This window comes from Pleurodeles waltl, chromosome 12 (genome assembly GCF_031143425.1).
Source record: "Pleurodeles waltl isolate 20211129_DDA chromosome 12, aPleWal1.hap1.20221129, whole genome shotgun sequence".
Lineage (NCBI taxonomy): Eukaryota > Metazoa > Chordata > Amphibia > Caudata > Salamandridae > Pleurodeles > Pleurodeles waltl.
The window spans coordinates 714778135-714805215 of record NC_090451.1 but is presented as its reverse complement, the minus strand read 5'-3'; the positions used below and the strand labels follow the sequence as shown (position 1 = coordinate 714805215).

The 27081-nt window shown below is 46.7% G+C and overlaps 1 protein-coding gene and 1 pseudogene across 1 annotated transcript in view; one reads left to right on the top strand and one right to left on the bottom strand.

Moving 5' to 3' along the window:
• LOC138267309 (zinc finger protein 208-like) overlaps positions 1 to 27081 on the bottom strand; it is a 331096-nt pseudogene that overhangs the window by 288326 nt on the left and 15689 nt on the right.
• Positions 1 to 27081, top strand: part of LOC138267871 (uncharacterized) — a 41440-nt gene that overhangs the window by 11333 nt on the left and 3026 nt on the right. Inside the window, exons 3-12 of the mRNA XM_069217097.1 lie at positions 2006 to 2113; positions 15020 to 15154; positions 15280 to 15387; positions 15640 to 15747; positions 15930 to 16019; positions 16686 to 16796; positions 18624 to 18731; positions 23082 to 23189; positions 23437 to 23598; positions 25603 to 25683. Coding sequence (XP_069073198.1) covers positions 2006 to 2113; positions 15020 to 15154; positions 15280 to 15387; positions 15640 to 15747; positions 15930 to 16019; positions 16686 to 16796; positions 18624 to 18731; positions 23082 to 23189; positions 23437 to 23598; positions 25603 to 25683 — 1119 coding nt within the window. The remainder of the gene's footprint in view (positions 1 to 2005; positions 2114 to 15019; positions 15155 to 15279; positions 15388 to 15639; positions 15748 to 15929; positions 16020 to 16685; positions 16797 to 18623; positions 18732 to 23081; positions 23190 to 23436; positions 23599 to 25602; positions 25684 to 27081) is intronic.

Sequence of the window (27081 nt, the reverse complement as noted above, 5' to 3'; positions counted from 1 at the left end):
ACTTCATCCATGACTGAATACCTGTGAGAAAAGATGAACCAACATGGCTCAGCTTCTTGTGCTTGGATCAGCTCTTCTCATTGATCATGAGGAGTAACTGCGTAATGTCAGTAATCTGTCCCCTGATGACTTCAGGCAGAAATGTAAGGGCACATCTTGTTGTATGAGATTGATGGAGGAGGAAAGGCCCCCATCTTGCAAAAACAGGACATCAATCCAAGGTGCAAGTTCCTGGATCCCTTCTATGAGCAGCTGATGACCTTCATGCTGAGGACAACGGTACCAATGACTGCAGCAGGGATCAAAATATCACATCCCAAGCAGTATTTTACAGTTGTCGGAGATGCCTAGTAACGGTACTTATGTGACAGACACAACTTCTTCCTCCATTGATTCTGTCATTGTCCTATGTCTCAAAAAAGACAAACTCTTGAAAGAAACCTTCTGAGGGTTCTTCCAGCTTGGAGCCCCAGGAAAAGTACATGTTCATGAAAAATGATGATACAGTGTCAACCTCAATCTCAATGCTTTTTCAAGACTTCATTGAACAAGAAGAGGACAACGTGAGTCGCTATGTAAGGCATGTTTCAAATAATTCAAACTTGCAGGATACTGTCTACTCTGATTTCCATGGGGTCCATTGGTGACTTGCAGCTTTCTTGTTAGCTTTTAGACCTTTCCTGTCTTCTGGGTGTATGAAACATCTTGCTTCTCTTTTTTTAAGAAAGCCTGTAGATGCATTCTTCATGTACAATGTGGTGACTTTGTGCATCATAGTTAGTGATCACCCATAGAGAAAAAAAAAATCACCTCTCTGCAAAGTTGTTCACAATGAAGGTTTTACCTGTTCACAATGTTTCAGACACTTTTTTATTATATTAACATTTTAATGCACTTATTTCTACGCAGGGGCCAGTAATATTTTCCTGCACAAACAGACCTTCTACACTCCTAATGGGGAATCCATCGTCAGGGCAGATACCCATGGGAACTTCGCATTATTCTGGCCCAGGGTGAAGAGATCACTCTGATATAGGTTATTTTACAAGTCACATGAGTTCAACATGTACATTCTTAATAAAGACCTTTGTACTTAAAATCTATTTTTTTTGTAGTCTACATGTTCTCATCTCAATTGCTTTTTTAGCACCATATGTTTTTGTAGGAGAGTGCACTGAATTTGCTTTAGTGGAGAGGGTGAGTCTATTTCTAAACCCTGCTTGGATCTGTTATGAGAGATTCAGAACATTCCTTTTTCTGCCTAACGCAACCAGAAATATGCCTGGCTTTCTCTGGCTAGACGAAGAATGTGCTTACCCAAATGTAAGAGAGTTTTGTCCAAAAGCAGCAAGGAGTGGGCAATGGTCGGTATCCAGGGATGTGTAAAAACCTGACGATTACTACTTCATCATCATGAATCACTTGACTCCAACCCGGACTCTTCTAAACTTTCTAGAGCTCCTTACAGTCAAGCCAGCCCTGACCTCAGTCCAGGTTCTTCTTGGTGCATACATCTACCAGCTGGAGGAATAAAGAGCAGTAGATCTTTCTGGCTGGGAGTCTGGCTGTTACAGCAAGTATTTCTTGAACATGAACTCTTACGTCGAAAGTGGAGTTGTCTCTGACATTCAGTCTTGGTTGTTGCTCCTCTCATTTCCTCAAGAATGGTCCAGAGGAAGGTGGATATGGAGATAAAAGGTACTTCCTTCTACTATTGCAAGAGAACGTAATAGCAATATGAACTCCATGTCAGCAGGGATCACATGGGAGTGGTACAGCAAAGAGGGAGCTTAATGTAAAGAAGATGATGATGATGTCAGCGTGAAGGTGAGAGGTGAAGAGACCCAGCCCTGCACCTGACATGGATGGAGCCAGATCATCTCATGAGGACAGACTCTACGTGGAAAGCAAGTGGTGGAGTGACCAAAGGGAGAAAGCCATGCAAGTAATGTGTCGACATGGAAGACGTGCAAGTCTAACTGGTTGTTTTATTCTCTTTCTGCAGGCATGGGGCTCGGAGCATCATGAGCAGGTTTTGCTGAGTACTAAAAGTACCGTTGACCTCAAGATCCATGAAACCACAGATGAACATGTGAAGATCAAAGGAAAAGAGGTACTGTCCAGTCATGTGAAAGAAACCTGTCTCAGTGTGACGTGCGATGGCTTGGGACCGTAGGGCATGAGCATCATTAGAAGGTTGCTAGAGGTCGGACATAAGCCTTAGACATCTCTTTCTTCCCATGTGATCCCTCTCCCTCCGGAAGGAGCATAGAGTTCTATGGTTGCCTTCCTCTATCCGGTAGAAGCACAATGGCCAAGAGCACACCGAGATCGTAGGAAACTGGACTGGTGAAGCAGTGGATAGGTGGCACAGCATTGGACATATGAAACTGTGCAGGCGCCACTTAGTATACCAGGCTTTAGCCGGGCATCCGAGCGTGCACTTGTACAGACTATGCAATGCCAGGAGATGGGAGGCTTTAGCTGGCCATGTGTCTGTACTTGTGCGTATTATGCACGTGCAGGTATGAGGCTTTACGGGGCATATGTCTGCACTTGTGCATATTGTGCCATGCCAGGAGGTAGAAGGCTTTAGCTGGACATGTGAGAATGCATTTGTGAGTATTTCAATAGTGAAGCGCTTGTAGAAAAAATAGTTATGATAATATTTACATATTATGATAGATAAAATTAAGACCCATAAGCATCTATTCAAATAAGTTATATGAAAACTATGCAGTGATGTATATACATGTTCAGCATAGAATATATATATATATATATATATATATATATATATATATATATATATATAACCATAAGTAATATATACGTTTGTTAAGTAGACCTAAAGAATATATACATATTTGTACAATGAAATACATATATCTACGTACATACAAATATGATAGGACAGCAGTTACCCCAGGAGCTTAGCCTACACGCATGAAGCTGTACCTTTCATATGATGAGACTTTACCTGCCACATGAGACCTACGCCTATACGCATGAAGCTGTAACGTTTGTATGATGAGACTGTACCTGCCACAGGAGAGCTACACCTACATGCATGAAGCTGTACCCTCCATATGATAAGACTGTTCTGCCACAAGAGCTACGCCTACATGCATGAACCCGTACCTTCCATGAGACTGTACCTGCCACATGAGAGCAACGCCTACATAGGTGAAGCTATACCTTCCATATAAGACTGTTCTGCCACAAGACCTATACCTACATGCATGAACCTGTACCTTCCATATGATGAGACTGTACCTGCCACATGAGAGCTACCCCTACACGCATGAAGCTGTCCCTTCCATATGATTAGACTGTACCTGCCACCTGAGAGCTACACCTACACGCATGAAGCTGTACCATCCATATGATTAGACTGCACCTGCCACATGAGAGCTATGCCTACATAGGTGAAGCTATACCTTCCATATGATAAGACTGTTCTGCCACATGACCTATGCCTACATGCATGAACCTGTACCTTCCATATGATGAGACTGTACCTGCCACATGATAGCTACACCTACACGCATGAAGCTGTACCTTCAATATGATTAGACTGTACCTGCCACATGAGAGCTGTGCCTGCACACATGATACTGTACCTTCCATATGATGAGACTAAATCTGCCACGACAGCTGTGGCTACACGCATGAAGCTGTACTTTTCATATGATGAGACTGTACCTGCCACATGAGAACTGTGCCTGCACACATGAAGTTGTACCTATCCTATGACAGCTATAGCTTCCTCCATGAGACTGTACCACTTGTATGCCTAGTATAAGCATGTTTGGCACAGTACCTCCTCTGTGATTGCTATGCCTGCACGCGCGGGGTATATCTACCATATGATGAGACAGTACCTCCCCTGTGATAGCTATGCTTGCACGCATGGGGTACTTCTACCATATGATGAGACAGAACCTCCATCATAACAGCTATGCCTGCATGCATGGAGTATATCTACCATATGATGAAACAGTACCTCCCTTGTGATAGCTATGCCTGCACGTACAGGGTATATCTACAATATGATGAGAGAGTACCTCCCTTGTAATAGCTATGCCTGCACGCATGGGGTACATCTACCATATGATGAGACAGTACCTCCCTTGTAATAGCTATTCCTGCACGCATGGGGTACATCTACCATATGATGAGCCAGTACCTCCCCCGTGATAGCTATGTGTAAGGAAATGGCTCCCTGTTGCAGTTACCCCCCACTTTTTGCCTGATACTAATGCTGACTTGACTGAGAAGTGTGCTGGGACCCTGCTAACCAGGCCCCAGCACCAGTGTTCTTTCACCTAAAATGTACCATTGTTTCCACAATTGGCACACCCCTGGCACACAGATACGTCCCTTGTAAAAGGTACCAGTGGTACCAAGGTCCCTGTGACCAGGGAAGGTCCCTAAGGGCTGCAGCATATGTTGTGCCACCCTAAGGGACCCCTCAACTAACACATGTACACTGCCATTGCAGATTGTGTGTGTTGGTGGGAAGAAAAAGTCAAAGTCGACATGGCATCCCCCTCAGGATGCCATGCACACAAAATGCTGCCTGTGGCATAGGTAAGTCAGCCCCTCTAGCAGGCCTTACAGCCCTAAGGGAGGGTGCACTATGCCACAGGTGAGGGCATAGCTGCATGGCCAATATGCCCCTACAGTGTCTAAGTCTATCCTTAGACATTGTAAGTACAGTTGTGGCCATATTAAATATATGGTTTGGGAGTTTGTCAAAAACGAACTCCACAGCTCCATAATGGCTACACTGAATATTGGGAAGTTTGGTACCAAACTTCTCAGAATAATAAACCCACACAGATGCCAGTGTTGGATTTATTAAAAAATGCACACAGAGGGCATCTTAGAGATGCCCACTGTATTTTACCCAATTGTTCAGTGCAGGACTGACTGGTCTCTGCCAGCCTGCTGCTGAGAGACGAGTCTCTGACCCCATGTGGTGAGTGCCTTTGTGCTCTCCGAGTACAGAAACAAAAGCCTGCTCTGGGTGTAGGTGCTTCACACCTCCCCCCTCCAGGAACTGTAACACCTAGCACTGAGCCTCAAAGGCTGAGGTTTCGTGTTACAATGCCCCAGGGCACTCCAGCTAGTGGAGATGCCCGCCCCCTGGACACAGCCCCCACTTTTGGCGGCAAGTCCAGGGGAGATAATGAGAAAAACAAGGAGGAGTCACCCACCAGTCAGGACAGCTCCTAAGGTGTCCTGAGCTGAGGTGACCCCTGCCTTTAGAAATCCTCCATCTTGATTTTGGAGGATTCCCCCAATAGGAATAGGGATGTGCCCCACTACCCTCAGGGAGGAGGCACAAAGAGGGTGTAGCCCCCCTCAAGGACAGTAGCCATTGGCTGCTGCCCTCCCAGACCTAAACACACCCCTAAATTCAGTATTTAGGGGCTCCCCAGAACCTAGGAAACTAGATTTCTGCAACCTGAAGAAGGACTGCTGACCTGAAGTCCTGCAGAGAAGACGGAGACACCATCTGCTTTGGCCCCATCCCTACCGGCCTGTCTCCCCACTTCGTGAAAAACTGCAACAGCGACGTGTCCCCCAGGGTCCAGCGACCTCTGAGGCCTCAGAGGACTACCCTGCATCTAAAAGGACCAAGAACTCCCGAGGACAGCGGCCCTGTTCCACAAAGACTGCAACTTTGCAACAAATAAGCAACTTTTAAAGACCACGCGTTTCCCGCCGGAAGCGTGAGACTTTCCACTCTGCACCCGACGCCCCCGGCTCGACCTGCGGAGAACCAACACTACAGGGAGGACTCCACAGCGTGTGCGAGCCCGTGAGTAGCCAGAGTTGACCCCCCTCAGCCCCCACAGCGACGCCTGCAGAGGGAATCCAGAGGCTCCCCCTGACCACGACTGCCTGCTTCAAAGAACCCGACGCCTGGGAAACACACTGCACCCACAGTCCCCAGGACCTGAAGGATCCGAACTCCAGTGCAGGAGTGACCCCCTGGCGGCCCTCTTCCTAGCCCAGGTGGTGGCTACTCTGAGGAGCCCCCCCCTTGCCTGCCTGCATCGCTGAAGAGACCTCTGGGTCTCCCATTGAAACCTATTGCGAACCCGATGCCTGTTTGCACTCTGCACCTGGCCGCCCCTGTGCCGCTGAGGGTGTACTTTCTGTGCCTGCTTGTGTGTCCCCCGGTGCCCTACAAACCCCCCCTGGTCTGCCCTCCAAAGTCACGGGTACTTACCTGCTGGCATACTGGAACCGGGGCACCCCTATTTCCATTGAAGCCCATGTGTTTTGGGCACCACTTTGACCTCTGCACCTGACCGGCACTGAGCTGCTGGTGTGTTAACTTTGGGGTTGCCTTAAACCCCCAACGGTGGGCTACCTTGGACCCAACTTTGAACCCTGTGAGTGCTTTACTTACCTGTGAAACTAACAAATACTTACCTCCCCCAGGAACTGTTGATTTATGCACTGTGTCCATTTTTAAAATAGCTTATTGCCATTTTTGCCAAAACTGTACATGGTATTGTGATTATACAAAGTTCCTAAGATACCTGAGTGAAGTACCTTTCATTTAAAGTATTGATTGTAAATCTTGAACCTGTGGTTCTTCAAATAAACTAAGAAAATATATTTTTCTATATAAAAACCTATTGGCCTGGAATTGTCTTTGAGTGTGTGTTCCTCATTTATTGCCTGTGTGTGTACAACAAGTGCTTAACACTACCGTACATACAGAGCCAAATTCCTACATTGGTGGATCAGCGGTGGGGTACAAGACTTTGCATTGGCTGGACTACTCAGCCAATACCTGATCACACAACTAAATTCCAAAAATAGTCATTAGAAACTGATTTTTGAAATTTGAGCTATTTTTCTAACACATTTTAAGTCCTGCTTGGGCCTTGTGTTAGTCCCTGTTAGCATTTCTTTTAGAGTTTAAAAGTTTTTGTAAAAGTTTGGATTAAGTTTTAGAGATAGTTTTAGATTCTTAAAAAAAAGTATCCCAACTTTTAGAGAAATAATGTCTACTGCAGAAGAGATGGTGGTGGAGCTCAACCTCACCCATTACCTGCATCTTAGGATGTCAGAGTTAAGGACTCTGCAAATTCAAAAAGATAAAAACTGGATCAAACCCTACCAAAGCACAGCTCCAGGAGCTCTTGGTAGAGTTTGCTAGAGACAACCCCTCTGAAGATACCCTTACAGAGGGGGAAGCTAGTGATGTGGAGGAGAATGTCCCCCCTCCAGTCCTAGTTAGGGAGACCAGGGTTTCTCCAACCCTGACTCCACAAGTGATAGTCAGAGATGTTGCTTCTCTCACAGGAGAGTCCAACAGCTCTGGAAGCATTGAGGGCAGCCTCAATTAAGATGACCTCCTGATATCTGGTAGACCTAGGTCCAAAAGATTGGCTTTGGAGAAGCAGCTCCTAGCCATAGAAAGCGAAACAAAAGAGATGGGTTTAGCTCCCATCAATGGTGGCAGCAATTTAAATAGGGTCAGAGATACTCCTGACATGCTAAAAATCCCCAAAGGGATTGTAACCAAATATGAAGATGGTGATGACATCACCAAGTGGTTCCAGATACCTGAGTGAAATACCTTTCATTTAAAGTATTGTTTGTAAATCTTGAACCTGTGGTTCTTAAAATAAACTAAGAAAATATATTTTTCTATATAAAAACCTATTGGCCTGGAATTGTCTTTGAATGTGTGTTCCTCATTTATTGCCTGTGTGTGTACAAGTGCTTAACACTACCCTCTGATAAGCCTACTGCTCGACCACACTACCACAAAATAGAGCATTAGAATTATCTTTTTTTGCCACTGTCTTACCTCTAAGGGGAACCCTTGGACTCTGTGCATGCTATTTCTTACTTTGAAATAGTACATACAGAGCCAACTTCCTGCACTATGCCTGCACGCATGGGATATATCTACCAAATGATGAGACAGTACCTCCCTCGTGATAGCTATGCCTGCACGCATGGGGTTTATCTACCATATTATGAGACAGTACTTCCCCTGTGATAGCTATGACTGCACATACGGGGTATATCTACCAAATGAGGAGACAGTACCTCTCCCGTGATAGCTATGCCTGCATGCATGGGGTTTATCTACCATATTATGCGACAGTACTTCCCCTGTGATAGCTATGACTGCACATACGGGGTATATCTACCAAATGAGGAGACAGTACCACCCTCGTGATAACTATGCCTGCACGCATGGGATATATCTACCATATGATGAGACAGTACCTCCCTTGTGATAGCTATGCCTGCACGCATGGGGTATATCTACCATATGATGAGACAGTACCTCCCTTGTGATAGCTATGCCTGCATGCATGGGATATATCTACCATATGATGAGACAGTACCTCCCTCATGATAGCTATGCCTGCATGCATGCGGTACATCTACCATATGATGAGACAGTACCTCCCCTGTGATAGCTATGCCTGCATGCATGGGGTATATCTACCATATGATGAGACAGTACCTCCCCCGTGACAGCTATGCGTGCATGCATGGGGTATATCTACCATATGATGAGAAAGTACCACCCCGTGATAGCTATGCCTGCACATAGGGTGTATATCACCATATGATGAGACAGAACCTCCTTTGTGATAGCTATGCCTGAATATACGGGGTATATCTACCATATGATGAGACAATACCTACCTCGTGATAGCTATGCCTGCACGCATGGGGTATATCTAACATATGATGAGACAGTACCTCCCCCATGATAGCTATGCCTGCACGCATGGGGTTTATCTACCATATTATGCGACAATACCTACCTCGTGATAGCTATGCCTGCACGCATGGGGTATATCTAACATATGATGAGACAGTACCTCCCCCATGATAGCTATGCCTGCACGCATGGGGTTTATCTACCATATTATGCGACAGTACCTCCCCGTGATAGCTATGCCTGCACGTACGGGGTATATCTACCATATGATGAGGCAGTATCTCCCTCGTGATACCTATACCTGCATGCATGGGATATATCTACCATATGATGAGACAGTACCTCCCTTGTGATAGCTATGCCTGCACGCATGGGATATATCTACCATATGATGAGACAGTACCTCCCTCGTGACAGCTATGCCTGCATGCATGCGGTACATCTACCATATGATGAGACAGTACCTCCCCCGTGATAGCTATGCCTGCATGCATGGGGTATATCTACCATATGATGAGACAGTACCTCCCCCGTGACAGCTATGCATGCATGCATGGGGTATATCTACCATATGATGAGAAAGTACCACCCCGTGATAGCTATGCCTGCACGTACGGTGTATATCACCATATGATGAGACAGTACCTCCCCCATGATAGCTATGCCTTCACGTATGGGGTATATTTACTATAAGATGAGACATTAGCTCCCACGTGATAGCTGTGCCTGTACGTATGGGGTATATCTACCATATGATGAGACAGTACCTCCCCTGTGATAGCTATGCCTGCACGTACAGGGTATATCTACCATATGATGAGACAGTACCTCCCTCGTGATAGCTATGCCTGCACGCATGGGGTTTATCTACCATATGATGAGAAGGTACCCGCCACATGAGAGCTGTGCCTGCACGCATGAAGTTGTACCTATCCTATGACAGCTATAGCTTCCTACATGAGAATGTACCCATTGTATGCTTAGTATAAGCATGTTTGACACTTTACCTCCTCTGTGATAGCTATGCCTGCAAGCACAGGGTACATAAACCATATGACGACATTGCAGCTCTCCTGTGATTGCTATGCCTGCACGCGCAGGGTATATCTACCATATGATGAGACAGTATCTCCCCTGTGATAGCTATGCCTGTACGTACGGGGTATATCTACCATAAGATGAGACAGTACCTCCCTCGTGACACCTATGCCTGCACGCATGGGGTTTATCTACCATATTATGAGACAGTATTTCCCCTGTGATAGCTATGCCTGCACGCACAGGGTATATCTACCATATGATGAGACAGTACCTCCACCGTGATAGCTATGCCTGCAGGCATGGGGTATATCTACCATGTGATGAGACAGTACCTCCTCTGTGATAGAGATGCCTGCACGCACAGGGTATATCTACCATATGATGAGACAGTACCTCACCTGTGATAGCTATGCCTGCATGTACAGGGTATATCTACCATATGATGAGACAGTACCTCCCTCGTGATAGCTATGCCTGCAAGCATGGGGTTTATCTACCATATTATGAAACAGTACTTCCCCTGTGATTGCTATGCCTGCACGCATGGGGTTTATCTACAATGTGATGAGACATTACCTCCCTTGTGATAGCGATGCCTGCACGCATAGGATATATCTACCATATGATGAGACACTACCTCCCTCGTGATAGCTATGCCTGCATGCATGCAATACATCTACCATATGATGAGACAGTACCTCCCCTGTGATAACTATGTCTGCACGTAAGGGGTATATCTTCCATATGATGAGACAGTACCTCCTCCGTGATAGCTATGCCTGCAGGTACGTGGTATATCTACCATATGATGAGACAGTACCTCCCCCGTGATAGCTATGCCTGCACGCCTGGGGTATGTCTACCAAATGATGAGACAGTACCTCCCCGGTGATAGCTATGCCTGCATGTACGGGGTATATCTACCATAGGAGGAGACAGTACCTCCCTAGTGGTACCTATGCCTGCACGCATGGGGTTTATCTACCATATGATGAGACAGTACCTCCCTCGTGATAGCTATGCCTGCACGCACGGGGTATATCTACCATATGATGAGACAGTACCTCCCCCGTGATAGCTATGCCTGCAGGCATGGGGTATATCTACCATATGATGAGACAGTACCTCCTCTGTGATAGCTATGCCTGCACGCACAGGGTATATCTACCATATGATGAGACAGTACCTCACCTGTGATAGCTATGCCTGCATGTACAGGGTATATCTACCATAGGATGAGACAGTACCTCCCTGTGATAGCTATGCCTGCACGCATGGGGTATATCTACCAGATGATGAGACGGTACCTCGCTCATGAAAGCTATGTCTGCACGCGCGGGGCATATCTACCATATGATGAGACAGTACCTCCCCTGTGATAACTATGTCTGCACGTACGGGGTATATCTTCCATATGATTAGGCAGTACCTCCCCCGTGATAGCTATGCCTGCAGGTACGTGGTATATCTACCATATGATGAGACAGTACCTCCCCCGTGATAGCTATGCCTGCACGCCTGGGGTATGTCTACCAAATGATGAGACAGTACCTCCCCGGTGATAGCTATGCCTGCATGTACGGGGTATATCTACCATAGGATGAGTCAGTACCTCCCTAGTGGTACCTATGCCTGCACGCATGGGGTTTATCTACCATATGATGAGACAGTACCTCCCTCGTGATAGCTATGCCTGCACGCATGGGATATATCTACCATATGATGAGACAGTACCTCCCTCGTAATAGCTATGCCTGCACGTACAGGGTATATCTACCATATGATGAGACAGTACCTCCCTGTGATAGCTATGCCTGCACGCATGGGGTATATCTACCAGATGATGAGACGGTACCTCGCTCATGAAAGCTATGCCTGCACGCATGGGGTATATCTACCATATGATGAGACAGTACCTCCCTCGTGACAGCTATGCCTGCACGCATGGGGTTTATCTACCATATGATGAGACAGTACTTCCCCTGTGATAGCTATGCCTGCACGCATGGGGTTTATCTACCATATGATGAGACAGTACCTCCCCTGTGATAGCTATGCCTGCACGTACAGGGTATATCTACCATATGATGAGACAGTACCTCCCTCGTGATAGCTATGCCTGCACGCATGGGGTTTCTCTACCATATGATGAGAATGTACCTGCCACACGAGAGCTGTGCCTGCATGCATGATACTGTACCTTCCATATGATGAGACTAAACCTGTCACGACAGCTGTGGCTACACGCATGAAGCTGTACTTTTCATATGATGAGACTGTACCTTCCACATGAGAACTGTGCCTGCACACATGAAGTTGTACCTATCCTATGACAGCTATAGCTTCCTACATGAGAATGTACCCATTGTATGCTTAGTACAAGCATGTTTGACACTTTACCTCCTCTGTGATAGCTATGCCTGCAAGCACAGGGTACATAAACCATACGACGACACTGCAGCTCTCCTGTGATTGCTATGCCTGCACGCGCGGGGTATATCTACCATATGATGAGACAGTATCTCCCCCGTGATAGCTATGCCTGCAGGCATGGGGTATATCTACCATATGATGAGACAGTACCTCCTCTGTGATAGCTATGCCTGCACGCACAGGGTATATCTACCATATGAGGAGACAGTACCTCACCTGTGATAGCTATGCCTGCATGTACAGGGTATATCTACCATATGATGAGACAGTACCTCCCTCGTGATAGCTATGCCTGCACGCATGGGGTTTATCTACCATATTATGAAACAGTACTTCCCCTGTGATTGCTATGCCTGCAGGCATGGGGTTTATCTACAATGTGATGAGACATTACCTCCCTCGTGATAGCGATGCCGGCACGCATAGGATATATCTACCATATGATGAGACACTACCTCCCTCGTGATAGCTATGCCTGCATGCATGCGATACATCTACCATATGATGAGACAGTACCTCCCCTGTGATAACTATGTCTGCACGTACGGGGTATATCTTCCATATGATGAGACAGTACCTCCCCGTGATAGCTATGCCTGCAGGTACGTGGTATATCTACCATATGATGAGACAGTACCTCCCCCGTGATAGCTATGCCTGCACGCCTGGGGTATGTCTACCAAATGATGAGACAGTACCTCCCCGGTGATAGCTATGCCTGCATGTATGGGGTATATCTACCATAGTATGAGACAGTACCTCCCTAGTGGTACCTATGCCTGCACGCATGGGGTTTATCTACCATATAATGAGACAGTACCTCCCTCGTGATAGCTATGCCTGCACGCATGGGATATATCTACCATATGATGAGACAGTACCTCCCTTGTGATAGCTATGCCTGCACGCATGGGATATATCTACCATATGATGAGACAGTACCTCCCCCGTGATAGCTATGCCTGCACGTACAGGGTATATCTACCATATGATGAGACAGTACCTCCCTGTGATAGCTATGCCTGCACGCATGGGGTATATCTACCAGATGATGAGACGGTACCTCCCTCATGAAAGCGATGCCTGCACGCATGGGGTATATCTACCATATGATGAGACAGTACCTCCCTCGTGACAGCTATGCCTGCACGCATGGGGTTTATCTACCATATCATGAGACAGTACTTCCCCTGTGATAGCTATGCCTGCACGCATGGGGTTTATCTACCATATGATGAGACAGTACTTCCCCTGTGATAGCTATGCCTGCACGAACGGGATATATCGACCATATGATGAGACAGTACCTCCACTGTGATAGCTATGCCTGCAGGTACGTGGTATATCTACCATATGATGAGACAGTACCTCCCCCGTGATAGCTATGCCTGCACGCCTGGGGTATGTCTACCAAATGATGAGACAGTACCTCACCGGTGATAGCTATGCCTGCATGTACGGGGTATATCTACCATAGTATGAGACAGTACCTCCCTAGTGGTACCTATGCCTGCACGCATGGGGTTTATCTACCATATAATGGGACAGTACCTCCCTCGTGATAGCTATGCCTGCACGCATGGGATATATCTACCATATGATGAGACAGTACCTCCCTCGTGATAGCTATGCCTGCACGCATGGGATATATCTACCATATGATGAGACAGTACCTCCCCCGTGATAGCTATGCCTGCACGTACATGGTATATCTACCATATGATGAGACAGTACCTCCCTGTGATAGCTATGCCTGCACGCATTGGGTATATCTACCAGATGATGAGACGGTACCTCCATCATGAAAGCGATGCCTGCACGCATGGGGTATATCTGCCATATGATGAGACAGTACCTCCTTCGTGACAGCTATGCCTGCACGCATGGGGTTTATCTACCATATGATGAGACAGTACTTCCCCTGTGATAGCTATGCCTGCACGCATGGGGTTTATCTACCATATGATGAGACAGTACTTCACCTGTGATAGCTATGCCTGCACGTATGGGGTATATCTACCATATGATGAGAAAGGACCCCCCTCGTGATAGCTATACCTGCACGAACGGGATATATCGACCATATGATGAGACAGTACCTCCACTATGATAGCTTTGCATGCACGCACGGGCATATCAACCATATTGTAGGTATACATACTTACATGAGGCTTTGGCTGTGTTATGATTGCTACACCTGCAAACAGTAAGTTGCATCTGGCTTGAGATGGCTGCCCCTAACTTAGTATATAAGGGATGCTTTTACATCTCTGGAGGCAGTGCTGGGGCAGATTATGCCAATGCTGTGGCAACTGTGTCATTAAAGCAAAGCACACTGTAATTTGGGAAGTAATACTGGCAAGAACCAGGTGTCATACTGCACAGAGGGTGCCCCGAGCAGGGAAGCTGATCAAACCTGGGAAGAAAGGTCTGAGTTAAAAAACATATTAACTTCTAAGGAAGAGTCCACACACAGCTAGGATGTCAGCAAAATAGACACTAAACTGTCTGTCATTAAAGTTTGGCCTCTCTATGGCTAATCTTCAAATGTTGACTATTACCTTGACGTTGGCATACAATCTTTGCTCCAGTGCCTTCCAAGGTAATGCCCTTTAACTTTCATTTTCCCCTCTTGTCAGTTTGGGGTGGTATTTAAAATGTGAAAGGTGGAAACTCCCTCTTTTAAGAGGTCTCCCTTTCTACCATCAAACAATGAATTCCATAGGATGGACTGCATCCAACTTCAGGTAGAAAGGAAGGTAAGAAATCAGCATTGGGTACTGAAAATCTGCAAGGCTTATTGCTTTTCTTGTTCACTCTCTACAGCTGTCTGGCTCTGAGCAGCTTTTGCACACTTTACTGGGCAGCAGGAGTGCTGAAGACCTGCCCAGGACTGGCCAAGATGGAACAATTGAAGGAATGACAGTCTCTGGTGATCACATGGAAGACAATATGAGCAAGGTATGGGCTTGCAGAGGTGAGAATGACTGTTAAGTGCCAACAGAATGCCTAGGGATGCTGTCTGCTTTCGAGGTGTTGCCTACAATACCCACTACATTCAATAATTTGCTGCTTCTCTTCTGCAGGGGTCCACGCCTGAGCAAAGTGCACTCAATGTACTGATCACTAACAATACCGACACACTGTCTCAGAGTCCAGACACCAATTTCGATGAAGAGACTAAACGGAAAGAGGTACACGGCACCAATACCAGCTAGGTGTATGTCCCACTGGCAGAAGGAGAGTGGCTAACTTTAAAGGGTTGAAAGTCATGTGAGTAATGGATGTACAGCCAAAGGAGCAGTGGGCTGGTATCAGGAAATTTGATGGAAGTTAGACAACACTTAGTAGATGGGAATCTTGCAAAAAGGAAGACTGCGAGTGCCTTGAGTTTAGGACAAGGGCATTAGTTCAGAGTCAGGACATTTCTTCTTCACTTTCTGCAGGTGTGGGGCTGTGAAGAGTATACTCCTGCATTCCTGGGCGCAGATGTTACCGACAGGCTGTCTGCAAGTTTAGACATCACCGTCGATGAGGGAACCAACTGGAAGGAGGTAAGTTACTCCGTGTCCAGACAGATGAAAATCAAATGAGCAGAGAGCACAGGGACAAAGACCAGGTGGGACTGACCTGAGTACACAGGGGCACTGACCGAAAGACAAACGTCAGGCATGGGATGAGGTGGGGGCGCTGACATCCTGTGCACCACATTACTTTGCTGCTTTCCTTTCTCCAGGTGTGGAACCACGAGGAGTATGCACCTATTTTACTGGACACTGACAGTCTTGATAAACTTTTTGAGGGTGCAGAATTTAACATTGATAAGGTAAGCAGTGGGTAAGAGGTGTCGCACTATCCAGATAGACAAAAAATACAGGAGTGTTGGGGGGGCGGGATTAGAGAAATGGGATTTCCTCTAAGCACACTGGGACTATAGCCACTGAAAGAATGAAATGTGAGCAATGAGGCCAGAGAGATGGGGCTCCCCAAGGTTTACAGACCTTAACGAAATATTGAACTCCATGTGCATAACATATTTGCATTACCAGAGAGATGGGGTTCACCTGAAGAGACAAGGACCATGACAAGAGGTGAACTTCATGGGACTGAAGAATGTGACTGTGGCTAAAGAATAGTATGTTAAAATATTAAGTTTTTGTATATTGTCCTCCAAAAAGTAATGACACCAACAGCTTGACTACCACTATATTGTCAAGGTAAGTACTTACTTAATTCTCCTAAATTCACATCTATCTACCTTGATACAGTACCAAGGTAAGGTGATGTGGAGTGAAGAACAGTAAATCTATGACGGCTAAATATTCTTACCTTCACAATCTAATGGTAGTCGAAGTGTTGGATTCAGAAGGGAGAACGCGAGTGATGGCAGAGACGGGGCATCCCCAGAAGCACAGGTACTCTAACCACAGGAAGAATCTCACGTCAGCCACTGTGTCAGCCTCACTGGTTTGCTTAACTTGTCTTGCATCAGGAGTGGGACCCAGAGCAGTGGACACCTACCTTACTGGGCACTGGAAGCACAGAGAAACTGTTGAGCAGCCTAGACATGAGTCTTGATGAGGAGAAGACCATGAGGAAAGAGGTCAGTGCTCTTTGACAAGAAAGACAGATGCTGCATGTAAGTATGGTGTGGGGTGGGGTGGCAAAGATGTGACATTAGCCAAGGGAGTAACACAAGGCGAGAAGAGGGTGCGAGGGGAGAGTAGAAATGGAACCACCATGAGCTTTCACGGGGGGTAAAAAAGGTTCAATGAGACAAATGCTTAGTGAATAAGTGAAGAGGGGATAGAATCAACCTAAGCATGCAAGAGCACAAACAAAGAACATTTTCAGAGTATGAATGTGAGGTAAGAGAAGAGGTGGATCCACCCGAGATACACAGTGAGCCGAGATAACTGTACCCGAGTGCACAGATTAGCATCTTTAGCACATAGTGTGCTTAAGTAAAGGAGATCACCGAAATGTGGAGGGTGATGGATGTAGAGTGGTAGACGCACCTTAAGCCCACAAAAGCTTATATAATTAAGGCTGCCACATGTCTGCTGAGAAAGAGGATTACACAAGCGGAAAGTACCCTATGTACATATGGATGTTACTGAAGAGGAGGGCAGTGACAGTGCGAGATCCGAGTACTGGGCTGCGGCTTCCTGTGAGCCTTGTTCCCACTTTTTCTGTACTTCTGGGTCAGCAGGTGAGTATTAATTTTTGAAGTACACAATAAGTGCTTAGGTATTTTAAGGAGAAGACCCTGTGATTAGGAGCCCTTTCCAACATGTGGGTATCCAAAGACATTTGAAGAGATCCTCATCGACTATTTATCGTAGTATACATTAGTTGTAAAATCCATGCCTAGTCTCTCTGAAGGCCGGCCAGGGAAAGGATACGTGGAATTGTGGCACCAAACCCTTAACTAAAGAGTGGCTACAGGGAGGGAGGTGCCCCCTTGTCATGACAAGTGACAAGGAATGAATGAACAAAAAAATAAGGTTACAGAGTAGTAGCTTAACAACAAAGATAACATTTTTTAGCTTCGTTGATTGTCTATTTGATTTTGAACCCTGAAGAAGGCTGCTGACCCATCTGGGCACATAACCTGGCTGGAACATGCTGGCAAGATACTGGGGGTCGATGAATCATTGGTATTCATCAAACATCCATGCAGTTATTATTAACCATATTTAGGGTACCCTTCAAATAAAAATAATTAGTTTAGGGTATTTCCCAAGATATTTTTAATGCTCACCTGGATCCTTGCTTCTATCCAGCTGAAAATGAATAGGAACTCCCAAGGATGGTTGGGTCCGTCGAGGTAGTATTTACCTACGTTGATGTGGAGTGATCAGCAGTGAACAGGCATGTCAAGATAAGTAGTGTGTCAAGTGATGTCTCCAGATATTTTTCGTGGTTGAAAAGAATACCAATCGGAGAGACTTTGCTTTAAAAGACTTACGCACGTGTTGTGTAAGTAAGTTGTTTCGAAGGAGGCTATGCAGAGGCTTCTTTCTGTCTCTCGCTGTCAGTGGTTTCCCAGCATCTGTTCCTTCCTTACGCCCTTCGGATTGGTATTATTAGTCATTAAAAGAATCACAAAAATCCTTCATTTTTTCAAGACTGCCAGCTCAGGGCAGGATTAAGACTTGTGAGGTAAGGAGGCAGTGGAAGTAATTCAGTTTTCACCAATTAATATCCGAATGACCAGGAAGTGAACTCTGCTCAGTAAATGTACACTCAAAGCAACTGTTACTATCCCTTACCAGCTCACCTAAGTGAATCAGGCCCCTTGTGTTTGAGAGTAACAAGGTGTCCGCCGTCCAAGCAAGGGTGTTCCACCATAGAGTAATGCTTTGCCAACGACTAAGAGTTCTGAATGTAGTCAGGCCTTCACTCTGCTTGTTCGCTCTCTCTTCAGGTGTGGGACCCTGGGCACCGTACACCGCCCTTTTCGAGCATCTGCAGCGTTGAGGACATCTTCCAGAGCTCAGACTTCAGCGCTGATGAGGAAACTAAGAGGGAAGAGGTAAAGTGTTCCCGAGCAGACACATGAAAATAATATCAGCAAGAGGGAGTGGGCGTCGGGTTGAGTCTTATGCAGAAAGGGAAATAAACGAAAAGGCAGAAACACTGAGAGAGGAGAGTTTACCAATGAAGGAACACCATCTGAGTATAGACTGAAGGGACAGGAAAAGCGAGACCGACCTCTGCATAAAGGGACTGTAAGTACACAAACAAAGCCACATAAGTACAGATTGTAGGGTAAGGGAGTAGGGACTGCCCAACCCATAGAGGGAGTGGGGATGTGGTACAGCTCTATGCATAGGTGGAGTGTAACCAGAACAAGAAAGCTGCGCAAGTATACATTATTGGGACAAGGGAGCAGGGACTGCCCTCTGCATAGAGGAGGTGTAGCCAAATGATGAAAACCAAGCAAGTATAGCTCATGGGTGTAAGGGAGGAGGAGGGACTGCCCTATACACAGAAAAAGTGTCACAGAACGAAGAAAGCCACGCAAGTATAGATTATAGGGATATGAGAGGAGGTTCTGTCCAACGCAGTGATCTCTCTGAAAAGAAAGAAGAGCTAGTCAAGTCTATCAGGGGAAAGCAGAGAGAAGACAAGAGTGTAAGAGTATTGGATGAAGTCGCTCATCAGTCAAAAAAAAAAAGACATGATTAAAAATGGCAGTGTGGGAATCCAATACTTCACTGAACCCCAATATTTCAAATGCCCCAAAATTTACGTATGTTGGATCAGCTTGTGCATACATGATTTAGCAATAATAGTCACCACCTTCCTCAAAGTGAGACCCAATTAGAACAGTAAATTGAACAGTGACTGGGACCACTTAATAACTGAGTTATAGATGGCTAAAAAGTTGAGAGGTTTATGGCAGAAAGAATCTCAAAATAGGCAGTACAGAGAAATGTAGTCAAAACCATGCAGGTGGAGAGAGAGAACACATAGTCAGAAATCAAACTTATTTTAAATCCCCAAAAGCAGCAAAAATCATAAATGAAACAGAGGGCCTGATTTCAAGTTTGGCAGAGAGGTTACTCCGTCCCAAATGTGACGGATGTCCTGCCTGTTGTAGTCTGATCTCCATAGGCTGTGATGTGTGATGTGTGAACGTAATACGGCAGACGGGATATCTGTCACGTTTGTGACAGAGTAACCCCATCTGCCACAGTCTAAATCAGGCTCAGAGTTCCTAGAGGAACAGGGAAATGATCCCCTAATCTGTCAGGTTTACAAAGAACAACGATAGCAGCACTAGAAGCAAAGAAAGTCTCATGGCTCACTCCCAAAACAAGGGTTTTTTATACACATTTCCTAACTAATAGCTGAAAACTGGATATTTAGCCTGTAATGACCAGTGATAACAACTACTGGACAAATCAGAATCAAGATTGTCACTAAAGGTATTATAACACTAACCAATTTCTAAGGGCCAGATGTAGCAAGCATTTTGCATGGTGCAAACTACGAAAATCGCACTTTGCGCCATGCAAAATGCCGATTGCTATGCTCATTCACAATTTGCGAGTCGGTACCGACTCGCAAATTGTGAATGCGACTTGCAAATATGAAGGGGTGTCCCCTTCCTATTTGCGACTCGCATCGCTATGCTAAATTGCTTTGTGACCGCGAATGCGGTCGCAAAGCAATTCGCAGTTACCACCAGTGTCACACTGGTAATAACCCATTCGCAAAAGGGAAGGGGTCCCATGGGACCCCTTCCCCTTTGTGAATGTTGCCAAAAAGGGTTTTTCAGAGCAGGCAGTAGTCCAATGAACCAATGCCTACTCTGAAAAACCGAAATCAAATGGTTTCGTTATTTTTTTTATTTTGCAACTCGTTTTCCTTTAGGAAAACGGGCTGCAAAATAAATAAAAAACTGCTTTATTTAAAAAGCAGTTACAGACATGAAGGTCTGCTGTCTTCAGCAGGCCACCATCCCTGTGAGTGCAGGGACTCGCTATGGGGTCGCAAAATGCGACCCACCTCATTAATACTAATGAGGTGGGTCTTTGCGACCCCATAGCGACTCGCAGACGGTGTCTGAGACACCGTTCTGCATCTGATTTTGCGAATCGGAAATTACGAGTCGCACCGACTTGCAATTTCTGATTCGCAAAATCGGACCTACATACATCAGGCACTAAGTTACAAAAAACCATGCCAGCTTCCACAACAACAATGCAGTGCGGAGATTTAAAATACATCATGGAAAATTCTCAAAACAAAGGCTCATACATAAATGTGCTAGCAGGCCTACATCAGAACTTTCAGTGGAAGTGTCCTTCAGAAAGCTTCATTAGGAACATGATGGAAAGTTTTATTCACAAATATTCTCTCTAAGGAAAATACCCAATTTCGCGAGTGTCCTGTGCTCCACGAAAACTGTGGGGTGAGGAGACAAGAGTAGAACAGTAGAACAACATCCATTTCAATAAAATAGTGTCTGCGAAAATGTGGCAGAGCTAAACTACGTTAATAATCATACTTTTAATCACCATATTACAATTGTTTTAAGTGCTAAATAATTAATTCATCAGTTATGTCTATATTCATCATAAAAATAATAAATATGCACAAATGATATGTCACCTAAAACTGCACATTAGAAGAAGGTTTGACACCAACAGAGATATGGGACTCTCTGAGCAGACTGGGGCTTTAGTGGAAGGAAGAGCAACCTGGGTCTGATCAGGAAGGATGAGTCAGGTCTGTAAGGAGTGGCAATCCCAGCCCCAGGCTCTTTCACCATTGGAACCAGGCTGGCCAGTGTGTGATTAACATCACTTTCAAGGCAATGTGAGCAAGTATCAGTGAGTACGCACCCTCCCATAACCAAACTCAAGCTGTTAGTCTGTCGAGCCATGACCGAGGCCGTTACCACACTCATGCTGCTAACCTGTCCCCCCATGACTCAGGCCATTACCACACTCATGCTGCTAGCCTGTCCCGCCATGACTCAGGCTGTTGCCACACTCATGCTGCTAGCCTGTCCCGCCATGACTCAGGCCATTACCACACTCCGGCTGCTTGCCTGTTCCGCCATGACTCAGGCCGTTACCACACTCATGCTGCTAGCCTGTCCCGCCATGACTCAGGCCATTACCACACTCCGGCTGCTTGCCTGTCCCGCCATGACTCAGGCCATTACCACACTCCGGCTGCTTGCCTGTTCCGCCATGACTCAGGCCGTTACCACACTCATGCTGCTAGCCTGTCCCGCCATGACTCAGGCCGTTACCACACTCATGCTGCTAGCCTGTCCCACCATGACTCAGGCCGTTGCCACACTCATGCTGCTAGCCTGTCCCGCCATGACTCAGGCCGTTGCCACACTCATGCTGCTAGCCTGTCCCGCCATGACTCAGGCCGTTACCACACTCATGCTGCTAGCCTGTCCCGCCATGACTCAGGCCGTTACCACACTCATGCTGCTTGCCTGTCCCGCCATGACTCAGGCCGTTACCACACTCATGCTGCTAGCCTGTCCCGCCATGACTCAGGCAGTTACCACACTCATGCTGCTAGCCTGTCCCGCCATGACTCAGGCCGTTACCACACTCATGCTGCTAGCCTGTCCCGCCATGACTCAGGCCGTTACCACACTCATGCTGCTAGCCTGTCCCGCCATGACTCAGGCAGTTACCACACTCATGCTGCTAGCCTGTCCCGCCATGACTCAGGCCGTTACCACACTCATGCTGCTAGCCTGTCCCGCCATGACTCAGGCCGTTACCACACTCATGCTGCTAGCCTGTCCCGCCATGACTCAGGCCGTTACCACACTCATGCTGCTTGCCTGTCCCGCCATGACTCAGGCCGTTACCACACTCATGCTGCTAGCCTGTCCCGCCATGACTCAGGCAGTTACCACACTCATGCTGCTAGCCTGTCCCGCCATGACTCAGGCCGTTACCACACTCATGCTGCTAGCCTGTCCCGCCATGACTCAGGCCGTTACCACACTCCTGCTGCTTGCCTGTCCCGCCATGACTATGGCCGTTACCACACTCATGCTGGTAGCCTGTCCCGCCATGACTCAGGCCGTTACCACACTCATGCTGCTAGCCTGTCCCGCCATGACCAAGGCCATTACCACACATGCTGTCAGCCATGACGGACACCATTGCCACACTCATGCTGTCAGCCGTGACGGACACCATTGCCACACTCATACTGTTGGGCACTTGTTGCCCCCAGAACCTGGCTCCACCTTGCGTTATCAAGGATGGCAGATTGAATATGACGGATGTTTCTGCCTTACGAATATAGGGACATTAACCCTAGGAAGGACACTGGCTGTTGGATGGTGGTCCTTGGCGAGGGTGTCACATTGTTTCTCCCCCTTCGACAGATTTGGTGCAGTGACAATGACTCGACTACTTTACTGGACACGGACAGAGTCATCAGGATGTCTAAGAGCCCCGGCATCTGCAATGATGAGGAAACCAGAGGGACGGAGGTAAAGTAACCATTGACCAGAAAGAAAACACATGAATATGGAGTATGAGAAGATGGGGGGGTGAGGGGGCAGCTGTGAGTAAAGTGGTAAGTACACTTGGACCGTAGTGACCAGGAAGGGGGGAGGCTATAGAACGTGAGCAGAGAGGAGAGCTGGGGCTGCCCAGAGCACTTAGAAGTGGTAACCTTGGCTTAGCATGCATGGGAATTCAGGGCTCATGGATACTTTGTTTTACTTCTTTACACAGGCAGTTGAGTCCGAGGCAGTCGGGTGCAAAGAAGTCTTTCCTTATGTGCTTGGTTATGAAGTAGCCCAAGAACTGTCTACGATCCTTGTTAGAAATGCAGATGGTCAACAAACTGAAGCCGCCCGAAGTACAAGACAGCCCGGCTCGACGGAGGAAACCCCTGTAAGTCAAGTGTGTGAGGCTGACGAGGATGGGGCTAGGAACACAGGGACCTTCATAATCAAGCAAAGACCCTGCGAGTGCACAGGCTGAGGATCTGGGAGGGTTAAGATTAGCAATTTCCCCAAAGAAAGAATGCTTGACAGGACAGACTGTATTGTGAGCAGAGAGGTGGTCTGGGGTGGAGCTAGGAGCACCGAGATCTTACTCGTTAATGTGTGTGGACGAGGAGGTGTTATCGGTCCAGTATACAGCCTCCTCTATCATAGTACACTTTATAATAGAGATTATTGTTCAGTTATATCTATCCAGTTAATCGATTAAAGACCTGGGGAAAGGTAGACAGTCACTGGGGACATCTGCCCTTAGAAGCAAATGCTCTCACTCACCCAAAGGTGGCAGACTTCATCATCGGGCCCGCTCCTTGTTGGGCTGGCGCTGCAGTACCCAGCGGGACCCGCGAGGGTGCACTTTGTCGGAGACCTTTTTTTAGGATCGCCTTGTGTGGGCTTGGGGAGACCGTGTGTGAGAGGATTGGAAAAAATGTGGAATAAAATTTACTATAAATCTTAAGTGATTTATTTTATTGAAGGCAAGGACCTATGTCAAGTAAAAAACAATTCAACAAACTCGTGAACATGATGATCCTGGTATCTACTCAAAAGTGCCAGATTATGGAATATTGAGCTAAGTGAGATCAAGTGTATTTACATTGATCCTGGTTCTCTGTCACATTTTTCATTCCTTGGTTTGTCAGAAATTTATCAAGTGGCATTTCATCAGGACTGTAAATGACATATACATAATCTTCCTTGTATGGTAGAAGGGGATGTCTTCTATGTGTGTCTATATATATCTCCACCTCTGTGGAAATCGTATCATTCTGACTGTGCTGGTAATAAATGTACACCACTATGTGTAGGTTCAGTATGTAAGTGACCCTCCTATATTAAGAATAGGGCCCCTTGGAAAAGGAGGACATGACAACGGAATGGAGTACAGGGTAGGTAAATCAACAATCAACACGCTCTCCACTAAGATTCTGAGCATACAGGGAGAAGCAGCCAGGTTGAACTTCTCTGCAAAAACACATTAAATCCTGCAGTAAATCTAAGGGTGGTAAGTAATCGAGATGGTGGAGCGTTACTGGTGGGGGCTCTACGCAGATGGCTGCAGGTGGAGGCTTCCAGGCGGAGGGTTCTACGTGGAGTGTTCTGGGTTGCAGGTGCAGGGTTCCAGGAGCAGGGTTCCAGGTGTAGGGTGCCACGCAGAGAGTACAAGTGGAAGGTTCCAGGGGGAGGGTTTCAGACAGAGGGTTCCTCGTGGAGGGTTCCATGTGGAGGATCTAAGTTGAGGGTTTCACATTTCGAGTTCCTGGTGGAGAGTTCCACGCGGCTGGTACAGGCGGAGGGTTCCAGGAGGAGTGTTCTTGTTAGAAGGAACAAGCAGAGCATCCCAGGTATGTCACAGGTTTCAATCCATTCATAGAAGTTACTATACATAAGTGCAAGACGGATCCTTGGGCTAGGAGTGTCTGAGGGGCAAGAGGCAGAGCCAGATGGAGGACTGAGAAGACAGAGAGGACAGAGCTGCACTCAGTGGTTAACTCTAGACTGTTGGGAGGGGTAACACAGGGTAGGGGGTACAGAAAGGGTAAGATTCGAGGTGACATGATTCTCATACTCGATGGACAAGGCAAGGCTTAGTCACAGGGGTATAAATGTGCTGAATCCTCAGAGAGAAGGAACCATAACAAGCAGCTGGGAGCTCAGTATGGGAGCGACTAGAACAGAGGTAGGAATATCGGACATAGATCCATGGGGCAGAGAGTGGTGCAAGAAGAGGGCCAGGAGAATCAGAAGGCGCAAGAGGTCTTTGTGTGTGGAGTATGAGGCTAGGGGAGGTGGGACTGCACTCTGCACTCAGGAGCCCCTTGAAGGTTTGCGTATCCTAGCTCTAGACATGGACCCTCTCTAACTCTCTGCTTCTTTTCATCCCTCCCTGCAGGTCGAAGGGTCTCACCAGTTCTTATCCACTCTACGCAGGTTCGATATCAACATTGGTGACACCAAGAGGGAGGTGCCTGAGGTAAGCTTCACTTGGGCCCAGTCATGTGAGTCTGTAGTGTGAGTGTGGAGTGTTAGCATGGGCTGTTAGTGTGGACCGTTAGTATGAAGGGTGAGTGTGGGGTGTGAATGTGAGTGTGGAGTTTGAATGTGAGTGTGGAGTTTGAATGTGAGTGTGGAGTGTGTGTGTGTGGAGCACTTGGGGGTCCGGACAGCACCCACAGTGAACGAGTCACAGGGAGAGCTACATAGACCATGATGGAGAAGGGAGACGAACTCTGCTCTGTCCATGAAGATCCCTCTGGTGCCTTCTGCACCCTCATCCACAGAGCCTGAGGTGGAACTCGCCACAGTGACTCCCTGGGGGTCACTGGCAGCTTTCTTTCTGCCACACCTGGGGCACTAAGCTAAAGGTGGCAGCCTGGTGGAGGCTTCCCTGAGAGAAACTGCGGCAAAAATACATAATTGGGAAAAAATTTGTGAAACAACTCCCAGAGATAAATATACCAAGTAAAATACAGAAAATGCGAAAGGGTGACACGCCGTAGCTCGTTGTTCAGGGATCCTTCTCCCGTGAACCAGGAAACGATGCTGAGGTTGTGGAGCAATTCACATGTACAAGGCATGCCCAAGGTATGTACAAGCAGGGGTGTGAAATTTTATAAAACATCTACTTGTCCATGTCCATGGGACAGGTTGCTTCTTAAATCTACTTGTCCAGTAAAAAACTCTACTTGTCCCTTTAGTGCCATGTAGTGTGGCGACAAACTATGACAGCAATCTCATTATGTAAGAACTCTGACAATAGCCTCTCTGATTATGCCAGGGTTACTACTATAGTAGGGCTTGAATACATGCAGTTTCAATCCCTACTGTACAAATTTCCTTATTTTGCCACCTTTCCACAGATCTACAAACTGGGGCTGGAGGAAGCAGTAAGCAATAGCTCCAGAGCTGGAATACCTTTGAGTCTTCAAACCAACTAACTTGCATGTTTTAAGGATTTTCACCAGCTCCTCTCTAATCTTTTCCAATAATGAGAAAGGTTGGAAGTTTACTCCTGACAATGGCAGAAGTAGAGGTTCTTCCAGGATTGGGAAAAAAGTGGTTGGAGGGAAAGTGAACTTGTAAATGTTCAATATATTTTCAAATGAGCAAATCTACACATGCATATTTGCTCATGCTAAAATACAGTTCACAAATATTTTCTAGGAGACAATATTTTCTAGGAGCCATCGGTCCTTCACTGTGTGCAAACACTATGAGTTGGTTTCGGAGTGAGTGCATGAGATACTGAATGGGTGTGTGAGTGAGTGTGTGAAAGTCTAAGTGCATCTATCATGCAGTGCATAAGAGTATTAGTGAGTGAGTGACTGCATGTCAGTCTGATGTCAGTCTAACACAATCTGTGAGTGAGTGC